Here is a 16,926-nt window from a genome sequence, read left to right on the forward strand (position 1 = left end):
CTAGGTTGTTTGCTCCTTATGAGAATGTAATGCCCGATGATCTGAGATGGAACAGTTTCATCCCAAAACCATCCCCCCATTTCCACTGTCTGTGGAAAAATTGTCTTCCACAAAACTGGTCCCTGTTGCCAAAAAGGTTGGGGACCACTGTCTTATACCATGTGGGTCAGCATACAACAGCCCATGGGACAGGCCCCACTTACTGCCCGTTTTTGTAAATAAGGTTTAATTGGAATAAAGCCGCATCCATTCATTTACAAATTGTCTGCGACTGCTATCTACAATGGCAGCAGAGTTGAGTAATTGCTACAGAGACTGTATGGCCCACAGAGCTCGAAATACTATCTGGCCCTTTATAGAAAAAGATTGCCAAGGCTGGGTGCAGTGGCTCACGCCTGTAATCCCAGCACTTTGGGAGGCCGAGGTGGGAGGATCGCTTGAGCTCAGGAGTTTGAAAGCAGCCTGGGCAATATAGTGAGACCTCATCTCTTTATATTTAATAAAAATAAAAATAAATAAAAAATAAAAAGATTGCCAACTCCTGATCTATACAAACATTCTGCACCAGTTTTTATGTACATGTGGGTAGAAGACAAAGCTGCCAGCTTAGTCTTCTTGGGAGAAAATGAGAAGTGACTGCTGCTGGGCAAGCCATAATATGATGCTCCTTCAAACCAAAACTCTTTACGTCTTTGTTCAACATGTATTTGGTGAGGATGGGGAGAAACTGATTTCCTATTAATAAAAGCCATATACCTCTTCCTTTAGCTCAAAATAAAGGATTTATTGCATGCACTGGATATTATACAATATTCTACTTTATTTGAAATTATCTTCAAGCACAGTTTTCCAGTATGGTAATAACTTCTTGGATGGTTTAATGTTTATATGAACGATGATGTTACATGTTCCCAGTAAATGACATCCCGGAATGCACTGTTTGGTCGGAGAATTTCAGATGCTGACTTTTAAAGATTGGCTGTCAGCTGGTTGGTCTCTGAAGATGGTGCAGCCTCGTCTTATACAATGCAGTTCATGTGTACCCATCACAGAACTGCTCAGCAACAGGAGGTTGGCACCAGCAAGGAGTGTGTCTTTTGTTTTGCTTTGTTTTGTTTTTCCATTCATGAGCACTATCTAATTTGGCAAAAAAGAGGACCAATTTCTGTCACTCTCTCTAGTTACATAAAGAACTGTATGTGGAAACCAAGGGATCTCCACCTTGGCTGAATTGGCAGAGGCAATTAATAATACCTTAAGGCCGCTTTTACGGACTGCTGTATACGAAGGTGCAACTTGAAGACTGGGTACCATCAGTAGTTTGTTACTGGATTGTAGTGGCATTCACCCAACTGTAGTGCCACTTAAGCTTTCCTAATGTCTGCACATCAAGACAAAGCACCCTTCATTTATCCTGTCATACAGAGGGTAAGGTCATGTTTGTTGAACAAAAGTGAGGGCATTTAGCATCCTTTAGCAACACTGACCACTATCACCCAGGAGTCGCGTAAGTACTAGTTTTGTCAAAAGTCCCCAGAGCCACTGCTGATGGTTTGGTTACAATTTGAAATAAACAAAGCTCACTAAATGGAAAATGCTGCTCTAGAGACAAGAAAGCTCTGAGTCTCAGCTCCAAAACTGGTCCCCTTGTGTTGTCTTTGAGATGCTAAATTAGTTTTACCCCATTGCTTACCACCACATCTCTCAGTCCAGTGCCACCAAAACTAGCACTTGGTCATCAGGCTCTAAAACCCCATAAACAAAGCTGTGTTGTTATTAGTACATAGAGAGGAGAACACCAGCTGACCAAAGCTTCTGTAAGTGAAATTCTACCCACCAGCCCCTGTGGTGTGAGGGCCTCATGTGGAAGTAATTGGGATATTTGGGCAGGGAGAAACCCCTGAAACTTGTAACAGAATCCTGAAAAGGAGGAATAACAGAGGAACATCAAGTCTAAGTTAAGCCATTCATATCTGCTTGTGACTTTTCTGCTGTTCTGATGTGAGTCTAATCTCCCAATCTGGTTTGTTCCTGATCAGTTTGGGCCATTATTTTCCCTCCCTGGACTATGATTTATCTGCTAAATGGGGAATTCCAGGTGGTGGCTAATGCTTCCTCAAGCTTCAACACTGTGTAATTCTGAACATACGTTGCCATTAAGATATATGTATTTTTAGACTAAGACAAGCAGTAGCTTTGGCCTTAAAAATGAACTTGCCTCAGAAGAGGTGAATATCAGAATGCCAGAGCTGGTCTGTGATTGAACTTTAACTGCTTCTTAGTGAATAAGTGAGGAAGAGGACAGAGAAACTTCTGTTCTTTGTTTGAAATTTCTTTCTCCTTTTTTGGAGCTAAAAATGCCCTGATGTGGTAGGGATTGTAACGTGTGCTTGCTTAATTGTTTAGGTTCTTACTTGGGAAAATAAAGTTGGAAATCCAAGGTTGGATTCCAAACTTTTGTTGTCAAAATTTTACTGGCCCATGGGATCCAAGCATCTAGAACCACTGCTCAAAACCCCATAGCTGAGATTTCCAAAGCTTCAACTTACGCCAAGACAAGAAAGTCAGTTGTTGGGTGGTTTTTTTTTTTTTTTACACCCTACATAAGTGCATTGAAGAAATATAAGGTAAATCTTAAACTGTGAGGTGGTCTACTCTTTTTCTGACTTCATTTTTGCTAAGTCTGGATGCTGAGCACAGTTACTCAACAGGTAACCCCAGTCTCAGGCAAGGAAAGCCTGTGGACTTCAGGAGGCAAATGTTGATTGCAGTCATTGTGTTTGAATGTTGGCAGTTCTGCCATGCTGGAAGTTGCTAAGCACTTGGTACCTGTGCTGTGGAGATTCTGTGCTGAACGTCTGTGGGCTGGCACCCACATCTACACACAGTAAATGTGCCAGCGTGGGGCCTCAGAGAACCAAGGTTGTTGCCTGCTGGCTGACCTTCACTGGACTTGCTGTTGTGTTCTCTGCACTCGTGCTCCCCTGACAAATATCCGGGCCCAGCAGGGACCAGCGATCTCATTAATTTGCATTTCCTTCACTAGAGCTTCATTCATGTCAAGCTGGTATTTGTTACTCATTGGAACAGCTTAAATATGCAGAGGTAAACAAACCTGCTGTGGTGCTGAGCACGGAGGGCTCAGTTTGGGGGAAGAGGAATCAGTTTATGGCTTTTAACCTCTAACTTTTAAAATTTATTTAATTTTGTGAATGATAATACATAGCAAGGCTTGTCCTGTTCTTAAAAGGAATACTGTGAAGAGTTCCTTTTGTCCCTGTTCCTTTTTTCAGTGTCCAACTCCAGTTATCACTGTTACTTGTGGCTGTTTTTTCCTTCAAGGATTTTTTATGTATATGCATGCCAAAAGAATATTTGTTTTCTTTTTTATGCAAGTGGTGACATCCCCTACATAGCATTCTGCATCATGTTTCATCGACTTAACAATTTATCTTAGAGATCTTGCCATGTCAGTACATAATAAGCACCCTTATTCTTTTCTTAATACCACATAGAATTCCATTGTGTAGCTGAATCATAATTAATTAGACAAGTTCTCTCCTGAAGGCCATCCAGGTTGCCATAATGAGTAACCATGTTCACATATATTGTTTTGGACAAATGCTAGTTTATCCATAGGATAACATAGGCATGCATTTGCTGGATCAAGGAGTTACATGTTTGTAATTTTGATAGAAGTTGTGAAAATGTCCTTCATGGAGAAAAAAAAAATCTGAATTTACATTCCCACTAACAATATTTCAGAATACCATTTCCCCTCAAGCTACATCACAGTCGTGGATTTTCACCAATCTTCCAGTAAAATGGTCTCTTGGTGACATTTATTTTATGAATGAGGTTAAGCATCTTATGGTTGAGTCATATCTTTTCATTTCTGTGAAGTGCCTGATCATATCGTCAGCTGTTTTTTTAAGTTAACTTTTTGATCTTTTTTTTTTTTTTTTGTCTGAGACAGGGTCTTGCTCTGTTTGTTGCCCAGGCTGGGGTGCAGTGGCGCAACCTCGGCTCACTGCAGCTTCAACTTCCTGGGCTCAAGCGATCCTTCTGCCTCAGCCCACCAAACAGCCGGGACTACAGATGTGCACCACCATGCCCGGCAAATTTTTGTATTTTTCATAGAGACACGGTTTCACCATGTTACCCAGGCTGGACTTTTTGGACTTCTATGCAGTTGATTGGAGCTCTTTATATTAGGAGATTAGCCCATTGTCTGTGATATGAGTTGTAAATATTTTCCCATTTTGTCATTTATTTTTCTTATTTTTTTTAAACTACTTTTTCAATACATTCCTCATGTGAAGTGTTTAGCTCAGGGCTGTTTCCTATGTAGTCTCAATCATCCAAATGTGTTTAGGGCTCCCTGCATTCAAAGTACTTTACCTTTCACCTTTTCATTTACTAAGCCACTTAATTTGTAGAGGTTCTGTACTGGGCCTCATGAAACTCAGCTTTTAAATAACAGTGGCAACTTGAACCCAGGTCTCCCTGGACTATAAAATCCATCATCTTAACTACCACACAGTGTATCCAGTAGGACTTAAGAGAGTACAGCCCAGTCTTAATATTAACCAAAGGAAAACAGAAGCCATAAAATAAAACCTACTAGGAGAGAAAACAAACAAAAAGTTTTGATGTACTATGATCCTAATTTACAGAAGGCACTATTTGAGGATTTTCCTTTCCATTCACGCAAATACAGAGGTTCAAGATTGTGTAACCTCAGCAATTAATTGTTATTTCCTATATGTTAATTATGCCATGAAGCAACATCCATTCTGTATGATGCCTCCATTAAGTATTATGCCCACTCCTTTTCATTTTCTCTGTTTATACAAATATAACTTCTTGATTGTCCCATGTAGGTAAGCCTGCCTCACAGTTGGCCCATACTTTGCCATATCTTAATATGGCCCAAAGCTAGCTAGATTTAATTCTTTTTCATGGAATGATTTAGTGGTTTTTTAAATCACCAAACACCTATTATTATTTCTGTATGCCTAAGGAAATAAATGTTCCCCTTCTCTACCTGAAGCTGCTCTGCTGTGTGTACATGAGCATTCTTGTGTGTATGGGTGTACGTGTGTCTGTGTGTCTGTCTCACCTCCAGGGAAACCTAACACTATCGTTTTATACCATAACTGAATAAATCACAGTAGTCAGAGAGATGTGAACCCAAGGAAAATTATTATAATTAATGGAAACTTCAGGGAAAGATGAATAATCCAAGGAGCTCAGAACTAACCCAAAATGAAAATAATAATAGTAAATGCAGCATCCTCTCTGATAAAATCTTGGGCCCAAAACTGCAACAAAATGAGAAACTCCATTTAGGTGGAACATGGGTGTTTTATCTTACCTCTTTGAATGTTGAAGGAAATCTGCTCCAGTAGAATGAGTTACTTTGTATGAGATAGAAGGTGAAAAAGAGAGAAGAAATTGGCAGCACTCTTAGCCCACTGAAAGCAGCCTGCTTCAGAACCTAAGGCCTTGTGGTTATTTTTACTCGCTTGCAAAAGTGAGGAAGGATGTTATAGGTCTCTTTGAGCCTCTTTGCTTTTACCCTTTATTTCTATATTATCTACATTTATATTAATAAATTATTACATGCCATAAAAGTTCCAGAATCATTCCTTTTGACAGTCCCATGGGATTGAATCCCCTCCTAAATCCCAAAATATAGAAAGAGAAAATGTTTGGATACAGCACTGGGGCATCATGCATACTGAATATTCAACTATGCTTGCTTAGAGAAACAATAACCATTTGAATAAGTGGATGATTTGGGGGTCATTCCTTACGATGTGACTGCATGTGACTGCTCTTCTCTCAGGCAGTCTTAGTCCCTGTGTCACTCTCCTAGTGTGTAGCCCTGCTGCTGCCTGAGTGTAATCCTAGCCTTTCAAGATAACCATTTATTATATGGTGCTGACCCCTAACAACACAAGCCAGCTCCATCCTCTGGTACTCAGCAAAAAAAAAAAAAAAAAAACAGTCATCTGTAATCGTGCAGGAGGAAAAACTAGTTGCATTGGTTATATTGAATAGATACTTCCTAAATAGTTTTCAAGGGTGACCTGTGACTATGCTGAATTTCTGCCTTACATATTGATTTTCTAATGTAAATTCCATGTAATAATCAAATCTTCTCTATTAACATTATGTTGAAGACTCATTCCTTCACTCAACAAATACTTAGAGTGTCTGCTATGTGCCAGGCATGATGCAAGAATCTGATTGATCTCAACAACTCACTGTAGTAGATCCAAAGTGTTTATTCTGTGCTGAAAGCCTTTGTCATTTGCCCAGTCCTTTTTGTGTGGTATCCATAAAAAGCAGACCATGATAAACTTGCATAGGGTCTCAATGGCCCACCTAGAATGTAGAACAAAGAGATTTTGAACCTTTACATAAAATTCTATTGCATTGTTCTAATTTTTCTGAAAATTTTAAGAATGAAAACACTGAAAAATTTAAGAATGAGTGGCTTAGGTGGTTTGACTGAGCTCATGTATTAGGTAATATTGTATGGAGTCAAAGAATAAAAAGGATGAGATTGATAAACATCAACTTTTAGGCCAGTGGATCCCTCTATGGATCTGACCAGTAGAAAGTACAGAAGGGGCTTCAACTGTATGGATAATGTTTTATGTCTTAAGCAGCATTTTGGATTCATTGATATTCACTGGTTTATTCTTTGTACATTTTATATATCATAAATATTGTGTATAATTTTTCAAAATGAACCCAGAAAAAGGAAAAGAAGATAATGGTATATTGAGGAATGGAAATCAGGTTTTAAATTTTTTAAATATATAAGGTCTCCTCTTTTGGAAAATGTAAATAACAGATTGGGGTCCTGTTCCGTGTGATGGTGCTCTCTGTTGGTAGGATGTTTTAAGAATTATTTCACTTATCCCTGGTTAGCAATGTTTGTCAAATATCCAAAATTCGTGGTTTAAAAAAAATGCATTTTTGAAATTGCTCCACACTCTAAGGCCTAGATCTTTTACCCAAAGCATTACAATGTGGTTACACTGGTAATAATGGAGTGATCTTCTCAGGAAGAAGGCACAAGGGGATAAATGAATTTTCAGGCATGTGACACTGATTGACAGGGAAAGCCTGCATGGAGTGACCTCACTAACTAGCATCTTTTTCTGCCTGGTTATCATTGGCCTTTATGACATGAACTTTGAGAAACCCACTCTCAGGGGATGATTTTTCTAGAGATAACATTGGCCCAGGACTAATAGAGCTACAATTTGCGGTGAAAATTGTCCTTGCTAATGTGTTCTTTCTTTCTCTCTCTTTTTAATATTTTGACTTCAGCGAAGGGAGCAATCTGACCCCAGCACATCACTACCCAGACTTTAGATTTAAGACATACGCTCCATTAGCATTCCGATATTTCAGAGAACTTTTTGGTATCAAGCCTGATGATTACTTGGTAAGAACCTGTCATTTTTCTTCCTTCTATAGAAATGTGTGATGTAAACATTTGTCTCATAGCAACAGCAACAAGTGACTTGTGTCTCTCATTTTATAAAGCTCTGGGGCATAGTAAAAGTTCCAAGTTTTATAATGATTATAAATTTAGCTTCAAGAAATTTGATGTGACTCTGTAGCTTTTACTGATAACTGCAAAATCTGTGATGGTAATTGATATTTAAATAACTATAATATCAGTTGTGACTTCAGATAATTATTCTAACAAATATGTTATAATTAGTTCTAAATACTCCTGTGAATTTTGCTGATTAGATTCTATTTGAAAGCCTTTCTATGTTAATTGCCTTATTTGTACCATTCCTCTCAACTACCTTGGCCCACAATCATTTCACCTTGACCTACAAATTTGAATAAACATTGTAAAGAATCTGGATAGTTTTGTTCTCAAGATCTCTTCAGGCAGACTTTTTAAACATATTTTTAGTTGGTACAAGTGCATATTTTGTCCTCAGATTTGTCTGTGCTCTTCATCTGCCTTCTGGCACACAAGAGGTACAGACACAACAGCCTTTTTGTAAGAGGTAGTCTGACGTGACCTCAGAGTTTTACCTCATGCCTGTTCAAGGAGCCAGGAACTTTCTGTTACAAGTGAAAAAATGGTTTGTTTCATAATTTGATCACTGTCAACACCCTGGGGGCTCTTTAGAATTGGTTTCAAAAGACTGTAGAAAGAATGCCATCAAATATTTATTGTTCATCCCATTCTGAATGATCTTAATAAGACTTGAGCCAGATCCTGGGATAATGCTTTTCAGAGGAAGTATAGCAACACGCGTAACAAAGAGTGCTTAATATGCATCTTATAATTTGGATAAGATGTAAATAATTAAAAGCTGATTCTACTCTGTGCTGATGAAGACTCTCAAATGTCTCCTCTGAATCTTCTTGTAAAAGAAAAAAGAAAATCTATGAATGATCTTCTTCTTTATTTGGTCCCTAAGAAAATCACGTGACTTCTGCCTAATGAAGCAATACTGCTTCCTCAAGGCACATCAATAAGTCTCCAAAGAATAGTGAGTGCAAGGTTGAAAGTCTCTAGCATACTGCTGCCCTTAAATGTATATATTGCTCTCTTTCTCTCACCACTCCCCTTTCATTGAAGCCGCAGGTGCCTCTACCCATCTCTACCAATGCAAGTACACAAGCACACGCATTTGTTCTGTGTGTGTGTGTGTGTGTTAGAGAACATCCTTTGGTTTCTAGCCATTCTGTAATTACTGAGGGCTGCCATCATTCAGGAAATATATTTGAGAAACCCAATGGGGTTTTGATATTATATTATGGAAAACAAGATCTCTCATCTTCTGCCACACACTCAAATTTAATGGATTCCGTTTCTGAATTTCCTTGAACTTCTCACCAGCTGAAGAGATGCCTTCCAGTCAATATGACCAGATGGATGCCTGTCTTTAGCCCTCCCATATCCATTGCCCCAAAGGCTGGAAGTCCATTCTTTCATTCATTTGGACCTCACAAATTTGCTTTCTTTGGGGAAGATCCTTTTCTGAACAGCTTCCCACACAGCCTCCCCAAGTTTCCTAATGAGTCTTTAAGCTGGAAAAATTATTTTCATAATGTGGTTAGGGTATTTACAAAGGAGCATAAGAATCTAAGCTCATCACTTCTCACAAGAAAAGTCTTTGTCCCTGTACCTAGCAAAAGGTAAATTAATCAATCAGTGGACACTTTGAACACCAATTATATCTAAAATACTTTGCTAATAGTTGTAGGGAAATTCAAAAAACTGCAAGTCATGACACACAAAGAACTTAAAATCAAACTGGAATACTAATTTGTCTATATAGAAAACCAATCAACTCTACCAGGCAATAAATGTAAAAACTGAAGCAAAACATGAAATACTCTAGGGCTGAGGTAGAGGTCATTCTCTTTGTTGGGGTGATGATTAGGAGGTCTTCTTATGAGCATGATGTGGTTTTAACCATGCGTTAAAAATTACAAGGGATTTTAAAAGGTAGAAAAGAGATGGATGCTCAGGGGGTGAAGGGTTGGAAGGGGCACTGTAGAACCAGAGATGTGGATGTGTTCAGTTTTCAGAAGGACATTTAGTGGACCAATATGGCTGGAGGAGAGAGTTTTTATCAGGAACATTATTAACATTATTAAGAGATAGGTCCAGGCAACTCAAATAAACAAGCTTCTAAATTATAGGAAACTAAGGAAATATAAAGATTGACAAGATATTTGATGGTGTTGAGAAGTAACTTTTTTGTGGGATAATAATATCGTGGTTCTATTTTAAAAGGAGAATCCTTGTCTTTTAGAGGATATGCTGAAATATCTATGGATGAAATGGTTTGATATCTAGGAGGTACTTCAATAGCATCTGAGGAGTTGGTCAAAGCATACAAAATTTGAATTAGACAGCCAGGCACGGTGGCTCATGTCTGTAATCCCAGCACCTCAGGAGGCCGAGGTGGGAAGATCACTTGAGGTCAGGAGTTTGAGACCAGCCTAGCCAACATGATGAAGCCCCGTCTCTACTAAAAATACAAAAATTAGCCGGGCGTGGTGGCATGTGCCTGTAATCCCAGCTACTTGGGAGGCTGAGGCAGGACTGGAAGGCAGAGGTTGCAGTGAGCCAAGTTTGGACCTCTGTACTCCAGCCTGGGTGACAGCAAGACTCCATCTCAAAAAAATAAAAATAAAAATAAATACAAAACAAAATTTGAATTAGAGAGGAGGAATAAATACAGGAGATCTATTCTACGTGGTGACTATAGGTAATAATAATATATACTTGAAAATTGCTAAGAGAGTAGATTTTAAAGGTAAATGTTTGAGGTGATGGCTATCCCAATTACTCTTATTTGATCATTACACATTGTGTATAGGTATCAAAATATCACATGTACCTCCAAAATATGTATAACTATTATATATCATTTTTTAAAAAAAGTTCCCACCACAAATAAAGTGATGAATATGTGAGGTAAATAATATGTTAATTAGCTTAATTGAGCCATTCCACAGTGTATACATGTATCAAAACATCATGTTGTATACCATAAAAATATACAATTTTATTTATCAATTCAAAAATTAATCGGAAGGATTGCATACTCTAAATGGGTGAATTGAATGCTATCTGACTTACATCTCACTATAACTGTTAAATTGAATGCCCCCCCCCCCCGCCAAAAGAAAAATCTGAGGGAAGTAAGGTAGCAGAGTGGTTGGAGGTTTAGAAGAAACAAGATTGGCCATGAGTTGATCATTGATTGATCATGAATGAGTTGTCCATGAGTTGACGCTGGAAGATAGATACATGAGTGTTAATTTCACAATTCTTTTCACTTTTATGTATGTAAATATAACTTAAAATGTAGAGAGAGGCCAAGTGTGGTGGCTCATGCCTATAATCCCAGCACTTAGGGAGGCCAAGGCGGTTGGATCACCTGAGGTCAGGAGTTCAAGACCAGCCTGGCCAACATGGCAAAATCCCGTCTCTACCAAAAATACAAAAACGTTAGCTGGGCATGGTGGCATGAGCCTGTAGTCCCAGCTACTTGGTAGGCTGAGGCAGGAGAATCACTTGAACCCCGGAGGCAAAGGTTGCAGTGAGTTAAGATTGTACCACTGCACTCCAGCCTGGGCGGCAGAGCAAGACTGCGTCTGAAATACACACACACACACACACACACACACACACACACAAAATAGGGGGAAAGATAGAGCCAGGTATGTAAGTGTGCTTTTGTTTGATTCAATTTGTCCACCTCCCTCATTCACCACATACGTGGTTCAGTGACTAGACACATCTCTGGGGCTTGCAAGAAACAGAACAAAGGCAGTGGCCTTAGCTAAACATGACTACCTGGTCCCCAACAGCTGCTGCCACCCACCTGTGCCTGCACTGGGGACACCTGCAGCACAGGACTGAGGCAGCTCCCCAACAAACTTTGGAGTCTCTGGAAGCTCACCTCCAGACTGCTCTATCTGGGACCACACCTAATGATCTGGAGTGTGATAGATGAGGAAAGGGTCGTTTGCATGACACAGCATGCTTGAGTGTCAGGTATAATAACCTTCAGCGACTTTTTAGCTCAATCCTTCATTTTACAGATGAGGAATCTGAAGCTGGGATCAGCAAAGGGAGATGCCCAAGGTTACACACATTGATGGGGGCAGAGCCTAGACCAAACACTGGTCTCCCAATCCTTCCCCAAGAGCTTGAAGACCCTTCACCAGCTGGCCTCATGCTTTCCATATTTGATGAGAATCACAGACCTTTTACCAAATATGTACTCAAACTAGCTTCTTCCTAGCCCATAGACCTGTGATTGTCCATTCTGAAGAATACAGCTGAAAGAAGTCAAACACCTTTAACAAAACACATTGTGGAAGAGTTTAGCTAAAGGAAAGCACAGAAATAGGAAATAAGACATTGCTTGAAAAACCCTGTGAAGAAACAAAGGATACAATGCCAATCACAAAGTGCATCGTGGTGGCTGTCAAACTGGGGCTACTCAAACCCACACTTGTGAAGATACAGTGAGTTAAGTTGGAGGTGTGGGAACAATCTCTAGCCATTGGTAACTCCATACTTAGGTGTGATATTGAATACCTGCAATATGTGTGTATTTCTACTTAGTTTTTTGCTGTTGCATCTGGATTCCTGCCTGAATTATTCTGTTTATGCTCTCCGTCCCATTAAAATTCACCCTGTGCATGCTGATTACAAGTTTCATGTTGAAACATGCATAATTTGGATTGTGAGACAGTATGGTGAAGGGGCTTCTGCACATACAGCAGTGCAAACTTTCCTTCTTCCTTATTCCTAGGCAAACACCTCCCAAGGCAAAGCCAAAGGGCCCCAGAGCATTCGCATCTCTGCTGGGGCAACCAGCCATGGGTTCTTTCCTTCTCCATCATGTGCCTGGATATTCAGAAATCCAGTAGAACTTATATGAGTCTTTTCAGTCTCACCTGCGCCAATAAGAAAGAGAGCAGAGTGAATATTTCATACTATCGGGGGAAGAAATGGCACATAAAATTATCTCCACCACATGGGGCAAGTTTACATTGTTAATTTACATTGGCAGGGCCCAGCTGGGTTGTGCTCTGCTTTTTCTTTTTCTCCAGTGGGTATAGCAGGGAGACCCTGCAGGAAATAGAAGCAAGAGCATGAATACATTAGAACAGCTTGCACAGATGACAAGTGCCTGGAAGGTGCGTAAAACCCAGGAGCACACATGGGGGCTTTTGATCATGACTAATTAAAATGTTCCCATCTCTCCTCTTCATTTGCTCTTAAACGGCAATGTTGCAAAGAAGGTGGCTTAGAAGAGAATGTGGTAACCGAGTTGTAGAGTGAGCAACCATAGAATTCTACAGCATAATGGTGATACTCCTGTTCAGTATCATAATCACAGTTTATTGCACATTGATGCTAGGCTATGAATAGCCCCCAAAGGGTTATTAAAGTGGATCAAAACAATTTATTGTTTCATTCATGTTATGTATAAATGACATTATAAAAGAATATTTGACAATGTAGTAACCAATGAAATAGTCTTCATATTATGTCACTGCATTTTTTTCTAATGTCACTGCTTATAGAAGAATTGGAGACTTTAATTGGGAGCAGATGTTCAGGTCTGAATCCAGTTTTTTCTAGACACCTCTTTCTGGATCACCCCCTAATTTCTCAATTTGCAGCCTCTAATTTCTGCATCCTTTGTTGTTTTCGTATTTTCACAACATAAACTCCTACCCATAAGGAAGTTCTGTGTCAGGAATTCACATGCCATGGAACAAAGAATCCAAATTCGTAAAGAGAGTCTAGGGTCTGCCTTTACTTTTTATGAGAGCTTGGAGTTCACACCTTTATATTCCAGGGTCCCAAATTCGTAAGTAAATGAGAAACCCAACATTTTCTTGCTTCACTCAGAATGTTTTAGTGTCTCTTTGGATCACCCTGAAGTCATGGGCAGTAGGCTGAGAACCTCAGTGTATCCTAGGGTGGTGTCAGCTCTTCCTTACCTGCCTGTAGAATGAGTATATTGTAGGCCGTGTGCTTCTCTCACCTGTGTGTGATCATGTCATAAAATTAACAACAGCAATACGTGGTCACTCTTTGCCAGGGTTTTCAAAAGCATTCACTTTAAAAACTTCCAGTAACTTTCCAGTAGATATTATTACCTTTATTTTAGAAATGAGACTTCTAAAACTCCAAGATGCTAAATTCCTTACTCGGGATCACATAACTAGCAACTGGTACAAATCTCACGCCCTTTTCACAAATCGCTCTTCCACAAGGACACTGCACACATGGCTGGGCAAGCGCTCTCTGATTCCTCTTGGTTTTTGTGGTGTCCTGTCTGCAGTCTGATAGCTATTTTTGTTTTCCTAACTTATCCTCAACTCATCTGTAGGCTTAGGCCCTAATGCTGTTTAGCAAGAGACTGTCAAGAAGCAAGGCTAACAGAAAGAAGGGGAAGTGGACGATGAAAGTTGCCAATGACTTAGGAAGCCAGCAGACACTTGCTTCTTTCTTTTCTGGGATAATTTTGTTTCCTTTATCCTCAGTATTTTCAAAGCAAAATAATGTAAAAGATGTATCTAGAAGCTACCTTTTAATCATGTTTCTGCTACTTTCTCTCTCCCTCCTCTCCCTTTTTCTTTCACTCTCCCTCCTTTCAGGTTTCTCTATGATAGGGACTTAAATATTCACAAGCTCAGAACAAAAATTTTGGGATTTTTAGCCTTGATGTTTTTTCAGATGCCTACATCCTCAAGATATGGCTGTTTATATTACAAACCTGCAGTAATCAAAACAGCATGGTACTAGTATAAAAACAGACACATTGACCAATGGAATAGGATAGAGAGCCCAGAAATACACACACACACACACACACACACACCCTTATAGTCAATAGACTTTTGATAGAAGTGGCAAGCACACACAATGGGGAAAGGATAGTCTCTTCAAGAAATGGTGTTGGGAAAACTGGCCGTCCATATTCAGAAGAATGAAATTGGACCCTTACCTCACATCATAAACAAGAATCATCTCAAAATGGATTAAAGTCTTCAATGGAAGGCCAGAAACTGTAAAACTACTAGAAGAACACATAGGGGAAAACTGCACAGTATTGATTCGGGCAGTGATTTCCTGGATGCAACCCCAAAAGCACAAGCAAAAAAGTAAAAATAGATCAAAAGAGTTGCATCAAACTAAAAAGCTTCTGCACTGCAAAGGAAACAACAGAGTGAAGGGATGATCTACAGATTGGGAAAAAATATTTGCAAATAATGTATCAGGTAAGGGGTTGATATCCAAAATAAATAAGGAACTCAAACTACTCAATAACAAGAAAACTAATAACCCTATTTAAAAATGAGCAAAGGACCTAACTATACATTCCTCAAAAAAAAAAAAAAAAAAAAAAAGATACACAGGCCAAGTATGGTGGCTCACTCCTGTAGTCCCAGCACTTTGGGAGGCTGTAGCAGGTGGATTGCCTAAGCCCAGAAGTTTGAGACCAGCCTGGGCAACATGGCAAAAACCCATCTCTACAAAAATACAAAAAAATTATTCGGGCATGGTGGCACATGCCTGGGGTCCCAGCTACTCAGGAGGCTGAGGTGAGAGGATCACCAGAGCCTGGGGAGGTCGAGGCTACAATAAGCTGTGATCAGGCCACTGCACTTTAGCCTGGGTGACACAGCAAGACCTTGTCTTTAAAAAAAAAAAAAAAAAAAGACATACAGATGGCCAATAGATACATAAAAAAATGGTCAACATTCTTAATCATGAGAGAAAACCACAATGAAATATTACCTCGTACCTGTTAGAATGACTGTTATCAAAAAAGATAAAAGATAACAAGTGTTTGGTGAGGATGTGGAGCAAAGGGAACTCTTGTATACTGTTGGTGGGAATGTAAATTCATACAGCCATTTTGGAAAACAGTAGGGAGGTTCCTCAAATAGCTAAAAATAGAGCTACCATATGATCCAACAACCCCACCACTGGGTATCTATCTAAAGCAATGGAAATCAGTATGGCAAAGAGATGTCTGCACTCCCATGTTCACTGCAGCATTATTCACAATGGGAAAGATGGAAACAACATAAATGCCCATCAAAGGACAAATGGATTTTTTTAATGTGATGTATATACACAATGGAATACTGTTCAGCCTTTAAAAACAACAAAATTCTGTCATTTAGAACAGCATGGATGATCATAGAGGACAATGTGCTAACTGAAAGGAGCCATACACAGAAAGATAAATATCACATGATCTCACTTACTTGTTCAATCTAGAAAAATCGAACTCGTTGAAGTAGAGGAGAATGATGATTACTAGAGGCTGAGGTGGTAGGGGGTGGATAGAAAACAGGGAAAATGTTGGCGAATGGATATGAAGTCTGCTCGATGGAACAAATCAGCTCTGATGATCTATTTACAGCGAGGTGAATATAGTTAATAATAATGTGTATCTTTCTAAATTAATTTAAAAAGTGGATTTTAAATATTCTCACCACAAAGAAGTGTGTATGGTGATGGATATGTTAGCCATCCTGATTTGATCATTCTGCAATGTATTCATGATCAAAACATCACATACCCAATACATATATACAATTATTATATCTCATAGAAAAACAAATACTGCATGTTCTCACTTCTAAGTGGGAGCTAAGCTGTGCGTATGCAAAGGCATGCAGAGTGGTATAATGGACATTGAAGACTTAGAAGAGGGAGAGTGGGCAGGGGATGGGGAATGACAAACTGCCTATTGGGTACAATGTCCACTACTCAGGTGATGGGTGCATTAAAATCCCAGGCTCCACCACTATACAATTAATCCATGTAACCAGAAACCACTTGTACCCCTAAAGCTATTGAAATAAAAAAATTAAAATTAAACAAATCATTATTTGTCAATCAAAAATTTAAAAATAGAAAAATTTGGCCAGGCGCGGTGGCTCACGCCTGTAATCCCAGCACTTTGGGAGGCCAAGGCGGGCGGATCATGAGGTCAGGAGATCGAGACCATCCTAGCTAATGCGGTGAAACCCCATCTATACTAAAAATACAAAAAATTAGCTGGGCATGTGGTGGGCGCCTGTATCCCAGCTACTCGGGAGGCTGAGGCAGGAGAATGGTGTGAACCCGGGAGGCGGAGCTTGCAGTGAGCCGAGATTGTACCACTGCACTCCAGCCTGGGCGTCAGAGTGAGACTCCGTCTCAAAAAAAAAAAGAAAAGAAAAAGAAAAATTTAAAGATGATGTGGTTCTTTAAGCCCTTGCTTCTGCCAGGCTGGGTCTATCTCACACCTGCATGGCCTCCTTATCTTTTTCTCTGCCACCCAGTGTTTCTCTAGTCAATTATGTGGCTTATTAATTAATAAATACTGA

The 16,926-nt window shown here is 39.5% G+C and overlaps 1 protein-coding gene across 4 annotated transcripts in view; it reads left to right on the plus strand.

Annotated features, from left to right (window-relative positions):
* Positions 1-16,926, plus strand: part of PIP5K1B (phosphatidylinositol-4-phosphate 5-kinase type 1 beta) — a 310,275-nt gene that overhangs the window by 165,478 nt on the left and 127,871 nt on the right. For all 4 annotated transcript variants that reach the window (XM_054520016.2, XM_063714238.1, XM_054520014.2 and 1 more), the window contains one exon: positions 7,351-7,468. In XM_054520016.2, coding sequence (XP_054375991.1) covers positions 7,351-7,468 — 118 coding nt within the window. The remainder of the gene's footprint in view (positions 1-7,350; positions 7,469-16,926) is intronic.

The sequence above is a fragment of the Pongo abelii genome, chromosome 13 (genome assembly GCF_028885655.2).
Source record: "Pongo abelii isolate AG06213 chromosome 13, NHGRI_mPonAbe1-v2.0_pri, whole genome shotgun sequence".
In the NCBI taxonomy this organism is placed as follows: Eukaryota; Metazoa; Chordata; class Mammalia; order Primates; family Hominidae; genus Pongo; species Pongo abelii.